Below are 21,370 nucleotides of genomic sequence, written 5' to 3' on the forward strand. Positions count from 1 at the left end.
AATGATCTTGTTGTAAAGGAGCCTTTAGGGAAGAGTGACCATAATATGATAGAATTCTTCATTAAGCTTGAAAGTGATGTAGTTCAATCTGAAACTAGGGTCTTAAATCTAAACAAGGGAAACTACAAAGGTATGAGGCGCAAGCGGGCTGTGGTTGATTGGGGAATAACATTATAAGGTATGATGGTAGACAGGCAATGGCTAGCATTTAAAGGATTAATACATAAATTACAACAAATGTATATTCCTTTAAGGCACAAAAATCCAACAGGAAAAGTGGTCCAACCGTGGCTAACACGAGAAATTAAAGATAGTATTAAATCAAAGGAAGAGGCAAATAAAGTTACCAGAAAAAGCAGTGAGCCTGAGGATTGGGAGCATTTTAGAATTCAGCAAAGGAGGACCAAGAAATTAATAAAGTGGGAAAATAGAATTTGAGAGTAAACTAGCGAGAAACATAAAAACATAAAAGCTTCTATCGGCATGTAAAAAGGAAAAGACTGGTGAAGGCAGAAGTGGGTCCCTTACAGACAGAGACGGGGGAATTTATAATGGGGAATAAGGAGATGACAGAGACATTAAACAAATACTTTGTGTCTGTCTTCACGGAAGACGACACAAAAAACCTCCCAGAAATACTAGAGAACCAAGGGTCTGGCGAGAATGAGGAACTAAAGGAAATTAGTATTAGTGAAAAAATACTAGAGAAATTAATGGGACTGAAAGTCGATAAATCCCAAGGACCTGATGATCTACATCCCAGGGATTTGAAAGAGGTGGTTATAGAGATAGTGGATGCATTGGTTGTCATCTTCCAAAATTCTATAGATTTGGGAATGGTTCCTGCAGATTGGAGGGTGGCAAATGTAACCACACTATTTAAGAAAGGAAGGAGAGAGAAAACAGGGAACGACAGACATCAGTAGTGGGGAAAATGCTAGAATCTACTATAAAGGATGTGATAACAGGACACTTAGAAAATAATAATAGGATTTGACAGAGTCAACGTGGATTTATGAAAGGGAAATCATGTTTGACAAACCTATTGGAGTTCTTTGAGGACTAGATAAGGGGGAACCAGTGGATGTGGTGTGTTGGATTTTCAGAAGGCTTTCGATAAGGTCCCACACAGGAGGTTGATGAACAAAGTTAGAACACATGGGATTGGGGGGAATATACTGACATGGATTGAGAATTGGTTAACAGACAGAAAACAGGGAGTAGGAATAAACGGGTCTTTTTCAGGTTGGCAGACTGTGACTCGTGGGGTACCGCAGGGATCAGTGCTTGGGCCCCAGCTATTCACAATATATATCAATGATTTGGATGAGGGGACCATATGTAATATTTCCAAGTTTGCTGACGACACAAAATGAGGTGGGAATGTGAGTTGTGAGGAGGATGCAAAGAGGCTTCAAGGGGATATAGACAGGCTAAGTGAGTGGGCAAGAACATGGCAGATGGAATATAATATGGAAAAATATGAAGTTATCCACTTTGGCAGGAAAAACAAATGCAGAGTATTTTTTAAATGGTGAGAGATTGGGAAATGTTAATGTATAAGGACACCCTGGTCCCTTTGAACATGAGTCACTGAAAGCTAACATGCAGGTGCAGCAAACACTTAGGAAGGCAAATGGTATGTTGTCCTTTATTACAGGAGGATGTGAGTACGGGAGTAAAGATATCTTACTGCAGTTATATAGGGCCTTGGTGAGACTGCACCTGGAGTATTGTGTACAATTTTGGTCTCCCTACCCAAGAAAGGATAAACTTGCCATAGAGGGAGTGCAACGAAGGTTCACCAGACTGATTCCTGGGATGGCGGGATTGTCTATGAGGAGAGATTGAGTAGACTAGACCTGTATTCTCTAGAGTTTAGAAGAATGAGAGGTGATCTCATTTAAACTTACAAAATTCTTACAGGGCTCATAGAATCATAGAAGTTTACAACATGGAAACAGGCCCTTCGGCCCAACATGTCCATGTCGCCCAGTTTATACCACTAAGCTAGTCCCAATTGCCTGCACTTGGCCCATATCCCTCTATACCCATCTTACCCATGTAACTGTCCAAATGCTTTTTAAAAGACAAAATTGTACCCGCCTCTCCTACTGCCTCTGGCAGCTCGTTCCAGACACTCACCACCCTTTGAGTGAAAAAATTGCCCCTCTGGACCCTTTTGTATCTCTCCCCTCTCACCTTAAATCTATGCCGCCTTGTTATAGACTCCCCTACCTTTGGGAAAAGATTTTGACTATCTACCTTATCTATGCCCCTCATTATTTTATAGACTTCTATAAGATCACCCCTTAACCTCCTACTCTCCAGGGAAAAAAGTCTCAGTCTATCCAACCTCTCCCTATAAGTCAAACCATCAAGTCCCGGTAGCATCCTAGTAAATCTTTTCTGCACTCTTTCTAGTTTAATAATATCCTTTCTATAATAGGGTGACCAGAACTGTACACAGTATTCCAAGTGTGGCCTCACCAATGCCCTGTACAATTTCAACAAGACATCCCAACTCCTGTATTCAATGTTCTGACCAATGAAACCAAGCATGCTGAATGCCTTCACCACCCTATCCACCTGTGACTCCACTTTCAAGGAGCTATGAACCTGTACTCCCAGATCTCTTTGTTCTATAACTCTCCCCAACGCCCTACCATTAACGGAGTAGGTCCTGGCCCGATTCGATCTACCAAAATGCATCACCTCACATTTATCTAAATTAAACTCCATCTGCCATTCATCGGCCCACTGGCCCAATTTATCAAGATCCCGTTGCAATCCTAGATAACCTTCTTCACTGTCCACAATGCCACCAATCTTGGTGTCATCTGCAAACTTACTAACCATGCCTCCTAAATTCTAATCCAAATCATTAATATAAATAACAAATAACAGCGGACCCAGCACCGATCCCTGAGGCACACCGCTGGTCACAGGCATCCAGTTTGAAAAACAACCCTCAACAACCACCCTCTGTCTTCTGTCGTCAATCCAATTTTGTATCCAATTGGCTACCTCACCTTGGATCCCGTGAGATTTAACCTTATGTAACAACCTACCATGCGGTATCTTGTCAAATGCTTTGCTGAAGTCCATGCAGACCACGTCTACTGCACAGCCCTCATCTATCTTCTTGGTTACCCCTTCAAAAAACTCAATCAAATTCGTGAGACATGATTTTCCTCTCACAAAACCATGCTGACTGTTCCTAATCAGTCCCTGCCTCTCCAAATGCCTGTAGATCCTGTCTCTCAGAATACCCTCTTACAACTTACCCACTACAGATGTCAGGCTCACCGGTCTGTAGTTCCCAGGCTTTTCCCTGTCGTCCTTCTTAAACAAAGGCACAACATTTGCTACCCTCCAATTTTCAGGCACCTCACCTTTAGCTGTCGATGATTCAAATATCTCTGCTAGGGGACCCGCAATTTCCTCCCTAACCTCCCATAACGTCCTGGGATGCATTTCATCAGGTCCCGGAGATTTATCTACCTTGATGCGCGTTAAGACTTCCAGCACCTCCCTCTCTGTAATATGTACACTCCTCAAGACATCACTATTTATTTCCCCAAGTTCCCTAACATCCATGCCTTTCTCAACCGTAAATACCGATGCGAAATATTCATTCAGGATCTCACCCATCTCTTGTGGTTCCGCACATAGATGACCTTGTTGATCCTTAAGAGGCCCTACTCTCTCCCTAGTTACTCTTTTGCCCTTTATGTATTTGTAGAAGCTCTTTGGATTCTCCTTTGCCTTATCTGCCAAAGCAATCTCATGTCCCCTTTTTGCCCTCCTGATTTCTCTCTTAAACCTACTCCGGCAATCTCTGTACTCTTCAAGGGATCCACTTGATCCCAGCTGTCTATGCAGGTCATATGCCTCCTTCTTCTTTTTGACTAGGGCCTCAATCTCCCGAGTCATCCAAGGTTCCCTACTTCTACCAGCCTTGCCCTTCACTTTATAAGGAATGTGCTTACCCTGAACCCTGGTTAACACACTTTTGAAAGCCTCCCACTTACCAGACGTCCCTTTGCCTGCCAACAGACTCTCCCAATCAACTTCTGAAAGTTCCTGTCTAATCCTGGCTCGACAAGGTAGATGTAGGGAGGATGTTTCCCCTGACTGGGAAGTCTAGAATCAGAGGTTAGAGTCTCAGAATAAGGCGTCGGCCATTTAGGACTGAGATGAGGAGAGATTTCTTCACTCAGAGAGTGGTGAGTCTTTGGAATTCTCTCCCCAGAGGGCTGTGGAGGCTCAGTCATTGAGTCCATTCAAATCAGAGATCGATAGATTTCTAGATATTAAAGGCATCAAGGAATATGGGGATAGTGCAGGAAAATGATGTTGAGGTAGAAGATCAGCCATGATCTGATTGAATGGTGGAGCAGGCTTGAGGGGCCTGATAGCCTACTCCTGCTCCTATTTCTTATGTTCCACAGTGTCCCATCAAACACTCCCATACCATTTCAATATAAGCCATGATGTGGAGATGCCGGTGATGGACTGGGGTGGACAAATGTAAGGAGTCACACAACACCAGGTTATAGTCCAACAGCTTTATTTGAAATCACAAGCTTTCGGAGCTTTGCTCCTTCGTCAACTGACTTCACCTGACGAAGGAGCAAAGCTCCGAAAGCTTGTGATTTCAAATAAAGCTGTTGGACTATCACCTGGTGTTGTGTGACTCCTTACATTTCAATATAATGTATTGGTTGTGCAGTTTGGGATTCTGAGGATGTGATTAAGCATTATATAAATACAGGGGACACTTCTAACATGCTATCAACTTTCAAATAGTTTCATCACCATAGTGTGGAGTCACAGATAAAGAGACTCATTAAAATGTACTGTCAATAACTTCTGTGGCTACCATTTACTGTCGTGGCTGTGGGGAGTGAGTAACACCAGTCCCCAACCTGAAACATCATGAACAAGGCTCCCAAACAAATTCTGCTCGCAAATATATCCATCTGAATTGTGGTGTAACCGTTGTTCCTGTACCTTGGTTATCCAGCTTCTGCAGGTTTGGCAGGTTCCGCAAGACAGTCATTCTGTAACGGTGAGGGTCTGCTCCACAGCAAGGGTTTTCTGACAACCACAGCACTCGTAGGCGGTGCAGCCCTCTCAGGTAGCAGATCTCGGCCAGGTTCTGAATATTGTTCTTCCTGAGGTAAAGCTCACTGATGTTCTGACAGTATCGGAAATAAACTAAAGAAGAGATGTTGTTCACACTGTGGGAATAAAAAAAAACAGAACAAAATTCAGCCTTGTGCCTCAAACAAGAACACTCAGGGAACAGCCCACTTAGGAAAACCACATCCTCCTCTACCAACTCTAGCTGGAGTGCAGTTCCACCATGGTGCTCTCTGGTACCTCAACCAAGCGGTCATCCTTCTCCATCAACCTCAGTGGTCAGCGTTGCCAGTTCCGGAACTGTGAAGGTATCTCAGTCAAGTCCGATTCTGTGCTCGATACTCCATGGTAGGTGATCCTGGCTCATTGTTCTGCCCCCCATGGCCCTGTGCTCCAATTGTTATCCCTGCTGACATAACTAACGTGACAAAAACCGGGTAAGGAACCTGGGACTTCAGTCTGCCTGGCTGAATGCGACACGCTGCAGTTCCTTTACTCATTGCACCACAATTAGTTACAACGACACAAAATTCAACTTCCACGGTAAAGAAATGGCTCATTCTTAACTTTTAGCTTTTGCCTGTTAAGTAAGTTTGAGTTAGAAGGCTGGAAAAGTCAGCAGTGTTCACCAGAGACTTTAGTTGATAAGCATTCAGCTCCAAGCTTTCTTTGTCTTAGCAGCTGTCTCCCTCGGGATTATCTCCAAGGACACATATGCACAAGACAAGTGATAACTCATCCACTTGAATGATTTGGTTGACAACTCAGTCAAGATAAAGCCTTGATAAGGTGTATGAGAGGCCTTCTTGTTAAAACTGAAATTCAGTAAGTGAATAACAGGATGACCTAATCCTTTGATAAGCATATGAATCTGCTCCATGGAAAAAATATATAAAGTGCAGTGTTAGAACAGATTCTTCAGAGTGCGACAAGGCTTGACCAGACAATCCTCACATTTCGAACCTGCGACACGGTGAATTCTCCGGTCCCTGGTACCGTCTGTGGGACACTGAGTACGTGCGAGATTATCGGTAATAAGTTACCATTGTACATGTGCGAGATTATCGGTAATAAGTTACCATTGTACATGTGCGAGATTATCGGTAATAAGTTACCATTGTACATGTGCGAGATTATCGGTAATAAGTTACCATTGTACATGTGCGAGATTATCGGTAATAACAGTTACCATTGTACATGTGCGAGATTATCGGTAATAACAATTACCATTGTACATGTGCGAGATTATCGGTAATAACAATTACCATTGTACATGTGCGAGATTATCGGTAATAACAGTTACCATTGTACATGTGCGAGATTATCGGTAATAACAGTTACCATTGTACATGTGCGAGATTATCGGTAATAAGTTACCATTGTACATGTGCGAGATTATCGGTAATAAGTTACCATTGTACATGTGCGAGATTATCGGTAATAAGTTACCATTGTACATGTGCGAGATTATCGGTAATAACAGTTACCATTGTACATGTGCGAGATTATCGGTAATAACAGTTACCATTGTACATGTGCGAGATTATCGGTAATAACAATTCTCACTGTATGTGTGAAAGTTGGTAATAACTGTATGTGAGATTATTGGTAATAATTATTATTTGCTTAATTTCTATTAAAGCCAATAAATGCCTTTGAACCCTATCGTCTTGTGCAATAATTTATAAACTCCTAACCACTAGCAAAATAAAAAGGTAGAATTTAGTGTGAAGGACCAGGAAAGAGAATCAAGACCTTGCTAGGATTACATTAAAACCCAAGCCAGTCTCACCAGAATAGCGTACCGAGTCCTCCGGCCGTACCGAACAGGAACAACTGGGCTATCAGAAGACTATTCCAAGCCCCACTGCAGCCCCAATTTGGCACAGTCTGCACAGCTTCATTTGTACAATACTCAACAATGTGTTTTGTTCATTGAAAAGCCCTGGTGAAGGGGAAAGGACCCCAGTGCAGGACACCACCATTGTTGAAAGTAATCGAGAGAGATGATGAGGTTAATCACATGATTAGGACTGACCAACCTTGGGTGGAAGGTTTGCAGGAGGAGGGTAGAATGGGAGGAGATTTGATAGGCCGACTGGCAGGAATGGAGTGTCTTCTGGCACTGATTCGAGTAGTCCTATCATCCTTTGCTGGTAAAGGCATAGATATCCTTCACAAAACTAAACACCCTGCTTGGTCAAACACTGGTAGGGAGTTACAAGCTATTAGGTGCTCCAGGATAGCAATGAGAAGTGAAGGAAGGTGCACTGCAGAATGAGATTGAGCAGCTGGAAATGGGAGGCTATGGCACAGAATATTGGTATCCCAATGCACCCACAGTACAGGTGGTAATTCCCTAACCTCTATCATAGCTGCACAGGATAGGTACCAAGCAGAGGCTAGCTACTTGCCCCATTAAACAAAGAAAGTCAACAGGTGAGTAACCCTTAGCTATCCTTGTGTGCACTGAGTTACAGGCAGAGGCCTGGCAACAGGATGTCTCTTAGTCACAACTGCTACATGGCAGCGATGGGTTTAGGTTAATTAAAAAAGGTTTAGTAGAAATTAAGCAGAACCTACAATTCATCCCTCACATGGCACCAAGAGAATCACCGGTCATGAGTGAGGAGAGTCACGGGCACAACAGTCTCTTAAAATGTTTCTAGGTATAGACTGAAACATGTCACCAACCTCAGGAGCCTTCCCTCCGATAGCAGAGTGACCACCTGTTACAAACTCAGGTCTACCACAGATACTCTGGTTTAATGGGATTAAGCATCCCAGAAGCAGTCTCAAGATCATCTTTTAATTGCCGAGACTCACACTGGCTGCATTTACTGACGTAACTGAGTAACCCAGGGACGTAACAATATTACCTCCTTATAAACTGGATTGGGTATCAGCATCTTTTGCATGAATGCTCCTTCGATTTCTCCGGGAAACAACATCACAACTAGCTCAGTTTATCTTAAGTATATCTTATGTACCTATTGTAAGAAAAGGTGAATAAGCTAAGAAACGATAAAAAATGAAATTAACTTTAGACAGGTTAAAGGAACTAAGATTAAGCAGCTAAATCAGGAGTGTGCAAAAAAACCATGAACCAGCAGGCCCATTAACCCTGCTAAAAGAAGGGGTGTGAAAGCACCAGAAATTAGCAGGCCATCAGCTCAATGGAAGAAAGAATGCAGACACATAATGGGTCAGCCACCTAGGGGAAGATTAAAGCAGGGAATGTGGTTGTGTATCGAAAACCTGCAATGGAGACAGCAAAGATCAACTGGTCAAAGGTTTAGAGGGAACACCCGCTACCTGACCAAATCACCTGCGAGACAGTACGTGCAGGACTGGGCATGTCCCAGGCAGGAAGTAGTGTGTAAAGATTGACCCATAGCTATCACAAGGACAGTCGGAATATTGAAGGGATCAGATACTTCCAGGGGACGTGAATGCTGGTAAAACGGCCTAACCCTGTATGGTTCTAGAAGGGGAGATGTATCGGAGGCAGACGTAGTGAGGAATACAGAAGTGCCACCCAGGCCGGCTGTCCAGTCCTAGACAGGTAATATATTTCCAGTCTGGGATTGTTAGTTATCGCTCGATGGGGTGTGTATCATTTGCTGTTTGTGAACAATAAAGCCTCAATTCTTTACCAATACAGTGTCGGATCAAATTGATTAAAAGGAACTACTGTACCTCATGATGTGGATGCTTGTGATTTTCAAATAAATTTGTTGGACTATAACCTGGTGTTGTAAGATTCTTTACATTTACTGTACCTCATTACAGGATTCCAACACTATTGTCCTAGACATTTTTTAAAAATATAAACGTGTCTGAGTACACAATGCTTTTAAAAACCCAACATTAAAAATTGTTTTTTTTCTCTAAATCCTGTCTGTAGAAAAATGGTCAAAGAAGTCCTGAAACGTGACCCGAGAAACACTCCGCCTTTATCCTTTATCGCTCATTTCAGACACACTCTGTCGCTCTTTGAGAGTGACTAAGGGAAGAAGTGAAGTTTCAGCAGGTGGGATGGTGCAGAGTTCGACACTTGTCTTCCTCTTTAAAGCCAGGTGATGTCCTGCAACATGGGTCGCAGCCCTGCACCTGCACCTGCATTTTCCAAAATCCAGCGTAGCAAGAATCAATGAAGTGCTGGAAACTGTGGGACACTTGCAAGGGAACAAGTTGCTTTCTTTTTCAACTCACTAATGCTGGCACATCGTCCCCAATCCCCAGCTAGCTGATGATCTGATATCTCAACGCAACAATAACTTCCAATATACAATGCTTGGGCAACAGGCTAAAATAAAAATAAAAAGAAGACGGGGTTCACGTTCGAACACGAGAACATGCAGATTACAAGGAGACTGCTTGTTGGCCCTCTCCAATAAGGTGGGGCTCCTGGGATGCCAGCAGCTGTGTGGTACCTGACTGAAGTGCACAGTCTTCATGGGTCAGCTTAGATACAGCCTGTCTGTGAAGGAACATCACAGGCTGCCCAGATCCTGTTCCTGTCCCATACACCAGTGTTGTGGCAAGTGGCTAACATATTGGACATGTGGCAAATGGGGAGGCCAGATGTGGAGAACTGCATCTTTTCGCTAAATGGCAGCTGCCTGACTGGGGCACATCCACGCATCGCACTGACTGTTCCAAATGGAAAAACATAATAGCAGGTAGCGAGCTAGAAGACTAACTGAATATTAAACATTTCCCTCAGCGCTCCGCTGCCTTACTGACCCAGCAGCAGGGAGACACACTCGGTAGAACAGAGACTCAGACAGAGTGTTTAGTGCAGCTCCTCACATTCCAGTCACCCAGCAGGAACATTCACCAACGCACGTGTACTTTAACTTTTTTGTCCTTTTATTGATCAAATGGCAAGAGCAGCAGCTGGAAGTGTTTTTATTTCTGGTTGTGTGCACTTTACTTCCTTGGTTAGCTGCTGAGATGGTGTGTAACACAAAGAAAAACGGCAGACTTCAGCACCGTGAAAACACCAACAATATTGTACAGAGAGGGAGATGTCATCGTGGTCAGCTCAACTAATTGGAACAACCACTCCAGGCCAGCAAGAGACAGCAAGCCCAGCAAATAACGAGCAGCTCCAACAGGGCAGCTCACGGCAAAGGGCATCCAACCGAGTCCTGGAGAGAGAGAGAGAGAGCAGGGGCGGGTCGGGAGTGTCTCATGAAAGAAAAATAAAATGGAGGATTTCATAGATTTGAAAATGGATAGATGTGTCACGAGGGAAACAGCAACAGTTTCTGTCGTTCTTTGAGAGCTGACTGATCATACAATGATACAGTACAAAAGGAGGCCATTCAGCCCAAGTGCCTGTGCTGGCTCTTTGAAAGAGCTATCCAATTAGTCCCACTCCCCTGCTCTTTTCCCATGGCCCTGCAAATTTTTCCTTTTCAAGTATTTATCCAATTCTCTTTTGAAAGTTACTACTGAATCTGCTTCCACCACCCTTTCAGGCAGCGCATTCCAGATCATCATAACTCACTGTGTAAGAAAAATTCTCATCTCCCCTCTGGTTTTTTGCCTATCATTTTAAATGTGTCCTCTGGTTACTGACCCTCCTGCCAGTGGACACAGTTTCTCCTTATTTACTCTATCAAAACCCATGATTTTGAACACCTCTATTAAATCTCTGCTCTGAGAACAATCCCAGCACTAAGCGAAGCTGGAAGCTGAACTAAAAGACTCTCTTGCACTGAATGAATTGGGTGACATTTGTGGTACTGCCCAGTTAGTGTTCTGGATATGATTTGTGAAGCAAGACTTTGAACTGAGAGAATAGCTAACAGGTGGGATGTATTAAGACCGATAAGAGTGAAGGCCATGCATGGAGAGAGAACAATGAACAGAGATTGATGGCATTGCTCAGGCATAGTTGAGAAGAGGCAAGAACATCACTTGACACAGTGGCATGTTAGGTAAAGGTACTCATGTATTAATTAGATGGAGATAGGACATGCTGATGTAATAGCGGCATGTTAAAACAACGTAATTAACCCTATAAAGATACAACACAGGGAGCCTCTCAAGGACTTTTACCTAATCTTGTTTGAGCTAGTGCGTGCAGTCAAGACCGCACATGATGAGTCTGTTGCAAATGAGTATTCCAGTACCAGTCTCACGGACACTGCATCTACTGGGTTGGATCACTGATTTGATGAATAAGAGATATTAATCAGATGCCTCCGTATTTTCTAGTCCTCAAACTTGTATTAAGGGTCAGGAGAAATGACCATCCCAACAATCCAGACAGCCCTTGGACTCAGATGGCAGCTGATAATTCATTGAAACACACGATGGAAACTTGTAAAAACCGTCAATTTTATCCAATTCATCGCTAGTTTGTCAAGATGCTGAAAGAGAAATCGTGGACTTCACGAATGTGGACGGGCTGATTTAGGGCAAAGAGTTGGAAAAGTTCCTCAAACCACTTCAATCAATTGGAGACTTCCTTGACGAAAAAGACAAAGTGGACAATTTCTCACAAATCGAGAGAGAAACTTGGAAGTGTGATTTGTTCACTGCTATTAATAGTCACCTGCATGAACTGAACATGAGAATTCAGGGGAAAGGAGAAACAGTACAGGCAAAGCTGAAGCTGTTCTTCTCACATACAACTTTTTTCACTTCCCAAATGTGCAGCGACCTACAGCTGACCATGGTTTTGAGAGAGAACGCTATGCTGCTTGGCTTCAAAACTTGCCAAAAAATCTTGAGATTTGCTGATTGATGGTTTCAGTCTGGTCTTTCAGTTCGTGAAAGAGCCTTTCCGTTTTGACTCGGGAACTTGTGGGACTCAGTGGACCTGCTCTCTCTGGTCAGACGTGGACTAAACATGGATCTACTGATGCTAAAAACGTGTTGAAAATTGGGCAAAATGCCTCAACTGAGGGCAAATATCCGGTTCTGAGAACTGTTACTGTCAAGCTGCACTCTGTTTGGCTCAACATGGTTGTGCAAGTCTACAGTCTCAGCAATCACCCTGACGAAGACAAAATATCACTCAGAACTGCTGGACAAAAACCTAGAAGCTGTATTAAGATGTGCTGTGTCTGATAAATTCATTCCAGAATTCCAAACTTTTGGTGAACTGAAAAGTCTTGCATTAAATGGCGTTAATGTTTGTTAATATATAGGTGAAGCACCTTGTGGCTAGTCAGCAATGTCTATCGGACAACATTGCTCCCCAGTGTCCTGTGTATGGCAATCAGGGAGAAGCAGCCTGCCTGATTAAGAACATAAGAAATAGGAGCAGGAGTAGGCCATTCAGCCCCTCGAGCCTGCTCCACCATTCATTCAGATCATGGCTGATCTTCAACCTCAACTCCACTTTCCCGCCTGATCCCCATATCCCTTGATTTCCCCTAGTGTCCAAAAATCTATCGATCTCAGTCTTGAATATATTCAACGACTCAGCATCCACAGCCCTATAGGGTAGAGAATTCCAAAGATTCACAACCCTCTGAGTGAAGAAATTCCTCCTCATCTCAGCATTGAATGGCTGACCCCTTATCCTGAGACTATGCCCCCTAGTTCTAGACTCTCCAGCCAGGAGAAACAGCCTCTCAGCATCAACCCTGTTCAAGCCCCCTCAGAACCTTATATGTTTCAATGAGATCACCTCTCATTCTTCTAAACTCCAGAGAGTACAGGCCCATTCTACTCAATCTCTCCTCATAGGACAACCCTCTCATCCCAGGAATCAATCTAGTGAACCTTTGTTGCACCGCCTCTAAGGCAAGTATATCCTTCCTTAGATAAGGAGACCAAAACTGTACACAGTACTCCAGGTGAGGTCTCACCAAAGTCCTGTACAATTGCAGCAATTGTAAACAATTTTACAACACCAAGTTATAGTCCAACAAATTTATTTTAAATTCCACAAGCTTTCGGAGGCTTCCTCCTTCGTCAGGTGAACGATGTGACGAAGGAGGAAGCCTCCGAAAGCTTGTGGAATTTAAAATAAATTTGTTGGACTATAACTTGGTGTTGTAAAATTGTTTACAATTGTCAACCCCAGTCCATCACCGGCATCTCCACATCAATTGCAGCAAGACATTACTCTTATTCTCCTCTTCCCTGGCCCAAGGGTACTGAGGCCAACAGTGGTACCCCTGCCACCACCCTCACAGATTAACTAATAGCACAGACTGGCAATGAGCAGGATATAATGTATAGCATGTGCTGACCCTCACATGTTGGTCAGATTCCACTAATCATTGCACCACATTTGCTAGGGTTAAGAATCCCATTTGAGTTCTTACCTTAATGTAATCACTTCTATGTTGGGCATTTCCCTTAATATGGAGAGCTGTGGAGTAAAAGCACAAGCCCAGTGTTAGCACAGCACTGCTTTCATTGTTAAAGCTACAGTAAACTTTGGTTTCAAATAATCTATTGCTGAACACTACACAAATCACCAGTATAGTAATCCACAAATAAATCCTCGGATCTTACATCTTTACAGATCGAGTTACTGGAGTGCTCCCCCCCCCTCGCACCCTCCTCCCTCCCCCTCGCACCCCCCTCCCTCCCCTCGCACCCTCCCCCCCCTCCCCTCGCACCCTCCTCCCCCCCTCCCCTCGCACCCTCCTCCCCCCCCTCCCCTCGCACCCTCCCCTCGCACCCTCCCCTCCCCTCGCACCCTCCCCCCCCCCTCCCCTCGCACCCTCCCCCCCCCTCCCTCGCACCCTCCCCCCCCCCCCCCTCCCTCGCACCCTCCCCCCCCCCCCCTCCCTCGCACCCTCCCCCTTCCCTTGCTGGTGAGGCCCCTGCTGGAGTATTGTGTCCAGTCCTGGTCACACTTTATGAAGGATGTCAAGGCCTTAGAGAGGGTACAGAGGAGATTTACTAGAATGATTCCAGGGATGAGGGACTTCAGTTATGTGGAGAGACTGGAGAAGCTGGGATTGTTCTCCTTAGAACAGAGAAGGGTAAGAGGAGATTTAATCGAGGTGTTCAAAATCATGAATGGTTTTGATAGAGTAAATAAGGAGAAACTGTTTCCAGTGGCAGAAAGGTTGGCAACCAGAGGACACAGATTTAAGGTGATCAGCAAAAAAAAGGTGACATGAGGAAACATTTTTTTTTCACAGCGAGTTGTAATGATCTGGAATGCGCTGTTTGAAAGGGCAGTGGAAGCAAATTCAATAATAACTTTCAAAAGGGAACTGGATAAATACTTAGAGAAAAAATTTACAGGGCTATGGGGAAAGGGCAGGGCAGTGGGATTAATTGGATGGCTCCACCAAACAGCTGGCATGGGCACAATGGGCCGAATGGCCTCCTTCTGTGCTTTTACATACTACGATACCTCACCAGATCCCTCAGCCCCACCTTCTCATCGTCTTGATTTTCTGCATGTTTTATAAGTGCTATTCATTTCAGAGATGCTTCCTAAAGGAAAGCCTTTAGATTAGTGCTTCTAAATTACTCCGTTGATCTGTTTTGCCTTCATTATGCCTGGTCACAGAGTGCCAGAGCTGTTCTTTAGAACAGTAGTTACTGTATTGATAAGTGGTAAGCTTGACACAATGCTCTCCGCTCTGCTCTTTTTTTCCTGTAATTTCTATAACATTCTGCCTGTATAATATTAAACATTACTACACTGCACTGCACTGGGCTGGACAAGGGAAAATAAGATGGGACAGGGAGATAAAATACTTACATCTTTCAGATTACTCCCCCTGGAACAAAAAACAAAGAAAAAATCCATTTCAAACTTAAATGAATTGATGTATTTACAGACAGAGTTTGTACAGAAAATATTACAACATAACTGTTGCACTGAGAGTCTGAGAGTCAGCTAGGAACTAGCATCACCAATTTACCATGGATTAAACATTTTTATATGAACTGGCACACAATATTTCCAAAATTGAATGCATCAAATAAAATATTATTGCCCACTGAGGGGGTGCTGCACTGTCGGAGGAGTTGTCTTTCAGTTTAGACGTTAAACTAAGTCTGCCCTCTCAGGTGGATATAAAAGATTCCACAGCACTATTTCGAAGAGCAGGGGAGCTCGCCCGTGTCCTGGCCGACATCTATCCCCCAACCAGATTAACTGGTCATTTATCACGTTGCTGTTTGTGGGAGCTTGCTGTGCACAAATTGGCTGCCGCGTTTCCTACATTACAACAGTGACTACACTTCAAAAGTACTTCATTAGCTGTAAAACGCTTTGAGACATCCTGAGGTTGTGAAAAGTACTGCATAAATGCAAGTTCTTTCTTTCCAGATGCTCATGAAAGATCCCGTCTTGCTATTAAATGGATAATATTGAATGGTTTGTGGCCCATAAATTGATTGGTCTTCACCTTTTGCTTAGACCTGCCATCTGATGGTTTCATCCTTGGATGTGAAGGTTCAGACTGTTTCCCTCAGCTAAAACTATATAGAATTGAGCCCCAATTTTAAACAAGTAAGATAATTGTCAGATGAAGAGAAATAACAATAGAACAGCACTTGTCATCTCAAATACAGCAAGTTTAAAATTATGAACATGAATAGACCATTTGTACCCTTGTGAGATCCAAAGAAGTACATCAGGTCCTGGCTCCAAGATAGTAAATGACACAAGGGGCCTGGATTTTGCTGTAAAAATAATGGCATGTGAACGATGCAGACTGTTATTAATGTGGGAATCGCCCAGCACCTTGTGGTGAGGAAGAGATACCCCGTGAATTGCCAATCACCACAAGTTGCTGGACCATTTGCACCACTCCACTGTTCGCCTCGTAAAAATGGCATCTCGTCCTTAACCTCCCCGTGAGTTTCATGAAGTTGCTGCATTTACTCATTAATTGCCTGTTAAGTCTGGTAATTTTCAGCACATGTATCCTTTTAATGGTGTGATGATTGTGAATCACCGCCAATCAACCTCTCTGCCCAGAAAGTGAACACATTAAACAGTGGAGTCTCATTCCTTCACGTTGTGAATTGTTTTAAAGATTTTAAAAATATCAAGTTTTTAATTTTTAAATTTTTCTTCTTACTCTTCCTTTGTCACTTCTTTCTCTCTCTCTTAATCCAATCTTTCTTCCCCTCCCGTACCCGATTTAACATTGAATTCACCCTCATTCTCCGTCCTTCGATAAGGAATGGGTTAATATTGATTTATTTTTAATCTATTTCCTAAACTTGTGCCTTTTGACTGCGGTGAGTTTCTGTTAGAAGGCTGTAAAGATCAGTTTCACTTCCAGTGAAATGTTCAGTGGGAATTAATAGTTACCAGGCACAGACTTCAGCAGAGAAACATTCAATGACAAGCAAACTTTGTCAGAGCTTCATTGGTATCTCAGATGTCCTCCTGGGAATTAACTTCTCCAAGGACACATCTGCATAAGGCAAGTGATGACCCTCCTACAGATGAGTTTTGTACTTCCATTACTTTGTCCAGATGAATGGTTTGATTGACAGCTTAGTCCAGGTGAAGCCATGATAGAGCATAGATAGCGATTTCTGGATTATGGTAGCTAATTGGATGAGGTAACAGAAATATGTGGATTCTGACGTAACCAGAAAGAAAGATTTAAAAGGTGGTGATTAGAAGCCAACTTTTAGACTTTGACAAGGCCTGATCAGCCGTTAAATCTTCGAGCTCAAAACCTGTGTTGCAGTGAATTCTACGGTCGTATATTGTAAGTGTGACACGAAGCATATGTGTAATTATTATGAATGATAATCAGTGTTTGCTTAATTCCTATGAATGCCAACAAATGCCTTCAAATCCCATTATCGTGTGCAATAACTTAAGTACAAATTCCCTAACACTTCCAGTTTATTTCTCAATCCTTAAATTTCATTAGTTAAGGAGATACACTGTTGGTCCCACCAATTCACTAAGGTCCCAGGTACCCTGTTACCCGCACAGTGCCATTATCAGCTCGCACTTCCAGCAACTTACAGGGAAAAACAGTTTTGAGCTGAAGGGTGCAAGAGGCTAATTAACCGGGCAGACCGTGAGGTACCCCACGCCAGTTAAAGGTCACGGGGATCACACCCCACGACTGTAGTTATAGCTCAAGTTACATACTAGGTTACAGTGGTAGCAGGCAGGATTACATGAATTACTGGCTGGGTTAGTGTTTGGTGAACAGGGTGACAGTAGTTACTGGTCAGGGTTACAGTAATTATGACTAAGTTAGAGCAGGCACGGGTTGCCATTACACCAGTTACCAGCTGGTGTAATGGCAGCCAGGGTTGCACTAGTTACTGGGTGAGGTGCAATAGTCATGATCAGGTTACACTAGTTATTGGATGTGATTACACTAGTAACCAACAGCCTATAGCTGCGGTGTTAAAGTCTCAGAGGCTGATGCCTGGCGCAAAGCTCAGTATCCGTCAGCACATAGAGAGAGAGAGAAAGAGAGAAAAAAAAAGGAGGGAGAGAGAGAGGGAGAGAGAGAAAAAAAAAAGGAGAGAGAGAGAGAGAGAAAAAGGAGGGAGAGAGAGGGGAAGAGAGGGGGGGGGTGTTGAAGGTGAGGGGGTGAGGGAGTGAGGGGGGGTGTTGGAGGTGAGGGAGTGAGGGAGTGAGGGGGGGTGTTGGAGGTGAGGGAGTGAGGGGGGTGGTGTTGAAGGTGAGGGAGTGAGGGGGGGGTGTTGAAGGTGAAGGAGTGAGGGGGGGGGTGTTGAAGGTGAGGGAGTGAGGGGGGGGGGTGTTGAAGGTGAGGGAGTGAGGGGGGGGGGTGTTGAAGGTGAGGGAGTGAGGGGGGGGGGGGGGTGTTGAAGGTGAGGGAGTGAGGGGGGGGGGGGTGTTGAAGGTGAGGGAGTGAGGGGGGGGGGTGTTGAAGGTGAGGGAGTGAGGGGGGGGGGTGTTGAAGGTGAGGGAGTGAGGGGGGGGGTGTTGAAGGTGAGGGAGTGAGGGGGGGGGGGTGTTGAAGGTGAGGGAGTGAGGGGGGGGGGTGTTGAAGGTGAGGGAGTGAGGGGGGGGGGTGTTGAAGGTGAGGGAGTGAGGGGGGGGGTGTTGAAGGTGAGGGAGTGAGGGGGGGGTGTTGAAGGTGAGGGAGTGAGGGGGGGGGTGTTGGAGGTGAGGGAGTGAGGGGGGGGGGTGTTGAAGGTGAGGGAGTGAGGGGGGGGTGTTGAAGGTGAGGGAGTGAGGGGGGGGTGTTGAAGGTGAGGGAGTGAGGGGGGGGGTGTTGAAGGTGAGGGAGTGAGGGGGGGGTGTTGATGGTGAGGGAGTGAGGGGGGGGTGTTGAAGGTGAGGGAGTGAGGGGGGGGTGTTGGAGGTGAGGGAGTGAGGGGGGGGGTGTTGAAGGTGAGGGAGTGAGGGGGGGGTGTTGGAGGTGAGGGAGTGAGGGGGGGGTGTTGGAGGTGAGGGAGTGAGGGGGGCAGGGTGTTGGAGGTGAGGGAGTGAGGGGGGCAGGGTGTTGAAGGTGAGGGGGTGAGGGAGTGGGGGGGGGTGTTGGAGGTGAGGGAGTGAGGAGGGGGGTGTTGAAGGTGTGGGGGTGAGGGGGGGGTGTTGAAGGTGAGGGAGTGAGGGGGGGGTGTTGATGGTGAGGGAATGAGGGGGGGGGGGTTTGAAGGTGAGGGAGTGAGGGGGGGGGGTTTGAAGGTGAGGGAATGAGGGGGGGGTGTTGGAGGTGAGGGAGTGAGGGGGGTGTTGGAGGTGAGGGAGTGAGGGGGGTGTTGGAGGTGAGGGAGTGAGGGGGGGGTGTTGAAGGTGAGGGAGTGAGGGGGGCAGGGTGTTGGAGGTGAGGGAGTGAGGGGGGCGGGGTGTTGGAGGTGAGGGGGTGAGGGGGGGGGTGTTGAAGGTGAGGGAATGAGGGGGGGGGGTTTGAAGGTGAGGGAGTGAGGGGGGGGGTGTTGATGGTGAGGGAATGAGGGGGGGGGGTTTGAAGGTGAGGGAGTGAGGGGGGGGGTGTTGGAGGTGAGGGAGTGAGGGGGGTGTTGGAGGTGAGGGAGTGGGGGGGGTGTTGGAGGTGAGGGAGTGAGGGGGGGGGGGTGTTGGAGGTGATGGAGTGTGGAGTGGGTGTTGGAGGTGAGGGAGTGAGGGGGGGGTGTTGAAGGTGAGGTGGTGAGGGGGGGGGGTGTTGAAGGTGAGGGGGTGAGGGGGGGGGTGTTGAAGGTGAGGGAGTGTGGAGGGGGTGTTGGAGGTGAGGGAGTGAGGGGGGGGGTGTTGGAGGTGAGGGAGTGAGGGGGGGGGGGGTGTTGGAGGTGAGGGAGTGAGGGGGGGGGTTGAAGGTGAGGGAGTGAGGGGGGTGTTGAAGGTGAGGGGGTGAGGGGGTGTTGAAGGTGAGGGAGTGAGGGGGGGGGGTGTTGGAGGTGAGGGAGTGAGGGGGGTGTTGAAGGTGAGGGAGTGAGGGGGTGTTGAAGGTGAGGGAGTGAGGGGGGGGGTGTTGGAGGTGAGGGAGTGAGGGGGGGGTGTTGAAGGTGAGGGAGTGAGGGGGATGTTGAAGGTGAGGGAGGGGATGTTGAAGGTGAGGGGGGGGGCGGTGAAGGTGAGGAGGGGGGCGGTGAAGGTGAGGGAGGGGGGCGGTGAAGGTGAGGGAGGGGGGCGGTGAAGGTGAGGGAGGGGGGGGGCGGTGAGGTGAGGGAGGGGGGCGGTGAAGGTGAGGGAGGGGGCGGTGAAGGTGAGGGAGGGGGGCGGTGAAGGTGAGGGAGGGGGGCGGTGAAGGTGAGGGAGGGGGGCGGTGAAGGTGAGGGAGGGGGGCGGTGAAGGTGAGGGAGGGGGGGCGGTGAAGGTGAGGGAGGGGGGGCGGTGAAGGTGAGGGAGGGGGGCGGTGAAGGTGAGGGAGGGGGGCGGTGAAGGTGAGGGAGGGGGGCGGTGAAGGTGAGGGAGGGGGGCGGTGAAGGTGAGGGAGGGGGGCGGTGAAGGTGAGGGAGGGGGGCGGTGAAGGTGAGGGAGGGGGGCGGTGAAGGTGAGGGAGGGGGGCGGTGAAGGTGAGGGAGGGGGGCGGTGAAGGTGAGGGAGGGGGGCGGTGAAGGTGAGGGAGGGGGGCGGTGAAGGTGAGGGAGGGGGGCGGTGAAGGTGAGGGAGGGGGGCGGTGAAGGTGAGGGAGGGGGGCGGTGAAGGTGAGGGAGGGGGGCGGTGAAGGTGAGGGAGGGGGGCGGTGAAGGTGAGGGAGGGGGGCGGTGAGGTGAGGGAGGGGGGCGGTGAAGGTGAGGGAGGGGGGCGGTGAAGGTGAGGGAGGGGGGCGGTGAAGGTGAGGGAGGGGGGCGGTGAAGGTGAGGGAGGGGGGCGGTGAAGGTGAGGGAGGGGGGCGGTGAAGGTGAGGGAGGGGGCGGTGAAGGTGAGGGAGGGGGGCGGTGAAGGTGAGGGAGGGGGGCGGTGAAGGTGAGGGAGGGGGGCGGTGAAGGTGAGGGAGGGGGGCGGTGAAGGTGAGGGAGGGGGGGCGGTGAAGGTGAGGGAGGGGGGGCGGTGAAGGTGAGGGAGGGGGGCGGTGAAGGTGAGGGAGGGGGGCGGTGAAGGTGAGGGAGGGGGGCGGGTGAAGGTGAGGGAGGGGGGCGGTGAAGGTGAGGGAGGGGGGCGGTGAAGGTGAGGGAGGGGGGCGGTGAAGGTGAGGGAGGGGGGCGGTGAAGGTGAGGGAGGGGGGCGGTGAAGGTGAGGGAGGGGGGCGGTGAAGGTGAGGAGGGGGGCGGTGAAGGTGAGGGAGGGGGGCGGTGAAGGTGAGGGAGGGGGGCGGTGAAGGTGAGGGAGGGGGGCGGTGAAGGTGAGGGAGGGGGGCGGTGAAGGTGAGGGAGGGGGGCGGTGAAGGTGAGGGAGGGGGGCGGTGAAGGTGAGGGAGGGGGGCGGTGAAGGTGAGGGAGGGGGGCGGTGAAGGTGAGGGGAGGGGGGGGGGGGGCGGTGAAGGTGAGGGAGGGGGGCGGTGAAGGTGAGGGAGGGGGGCGGTGAAGGTGAGGGAGGGGGGCGGTGAAGGTGAGGGAGGGGGGCGGTGAAGGTGAGGGAGGGGGGCGGTGAAGGTGAGGGAGGGGGGCGGTGAAGGTGAGGAGGGGGGGCGGTGAAGGTGAGGGAGGGGGCGGTGAAGGTGAGGGAGGGGGGCGGTGAAGGTGAGGGAGGGGGGCGGTGAAGGTGAGGGAGGGGGGCGGTGAAGGTGAGGGAGGGGGGCGGTGAAGGTGAGGGAGGGGGGCGGTGAAGGTGAGGGAGGGGGGCGGTGAAGGTGAGGGAGGGGGGCGGTGAAGGTGAGGGAGGGGGGCGGTGAAGGTGAGGGAGGGGGGCGGTGAAGGTGAGGGAGGGGGGGCGGTGAAG

The 21,370-nt window shown here is 48.0% G+C and overlaps 1 protein-coding gene and 1 long non-coding RNA gene across 2 annotated transcripts in view; one reads left to right on the forward strand and one right to left on the reverse strand.

Annotated features, from left to right (window-relative positions):
- cfap410 (cilia and flagella associated protein 410) overlaps nucleotides 1–21,370 on the reverse strand; it is a 54,594-nt gene that overhangs the window by 30,412 nt on the left and 2,812 nt on the right. The window contains exons 2-4 of the mRNA XM_067978460.1: nucleotides 14,849–14,867; nucleotides 13,446–13,492; nucleotides 5,017–5,246 (exon numbers count right to left, since the gene is read on the reverse strand). Coding sequence (XP_067834561.1) covers nucleotides 5,017–5,246; nucleotides 13,446–13,492; nucleotides 14,849–14,867 — 296 coding nt within the window. The remainder of the gene's footprint in view (nucleotides 1–5,016; nucleotides 5,247–13,445; nucleotides 13,493–14,848; nucleotides 14,868–21,370) is intronic.
- The window catches only part of LOC137310946 (uncharacterized), a 62,240-nt gene continuing 57,604 nt past the window's right edge, over nucleotides 16,735–21,370 (forward strand). The window contains exon 1 of the long non-coding RNA XR_010960216.1: nucleotides 16,735–16,823. This is a non-coding gene — a long non-coding RNA (uncharacterized lncRNA). The remainder of the gene's footprint in view (nucleotides 16,824–21,370) is intronic.

This window comes from Heptranchias perlo, unplaced genomic scaffold (assembly GCF_035084215.1).
Source record: "Heptranchias perlo isolate sHepPer1 unplaced genomic scaffold, sHepPer1.hap1 HAP1_SCAFFOLD_292, whole genome shotgun sequence".
Classification (NCBI taxonomy): Eukaryota; Metazoa; Chordata; class Chondrichthyes; order Hexanchiformes; family Hexanchidae; genus Heptranchias; species Heptranchias perlo.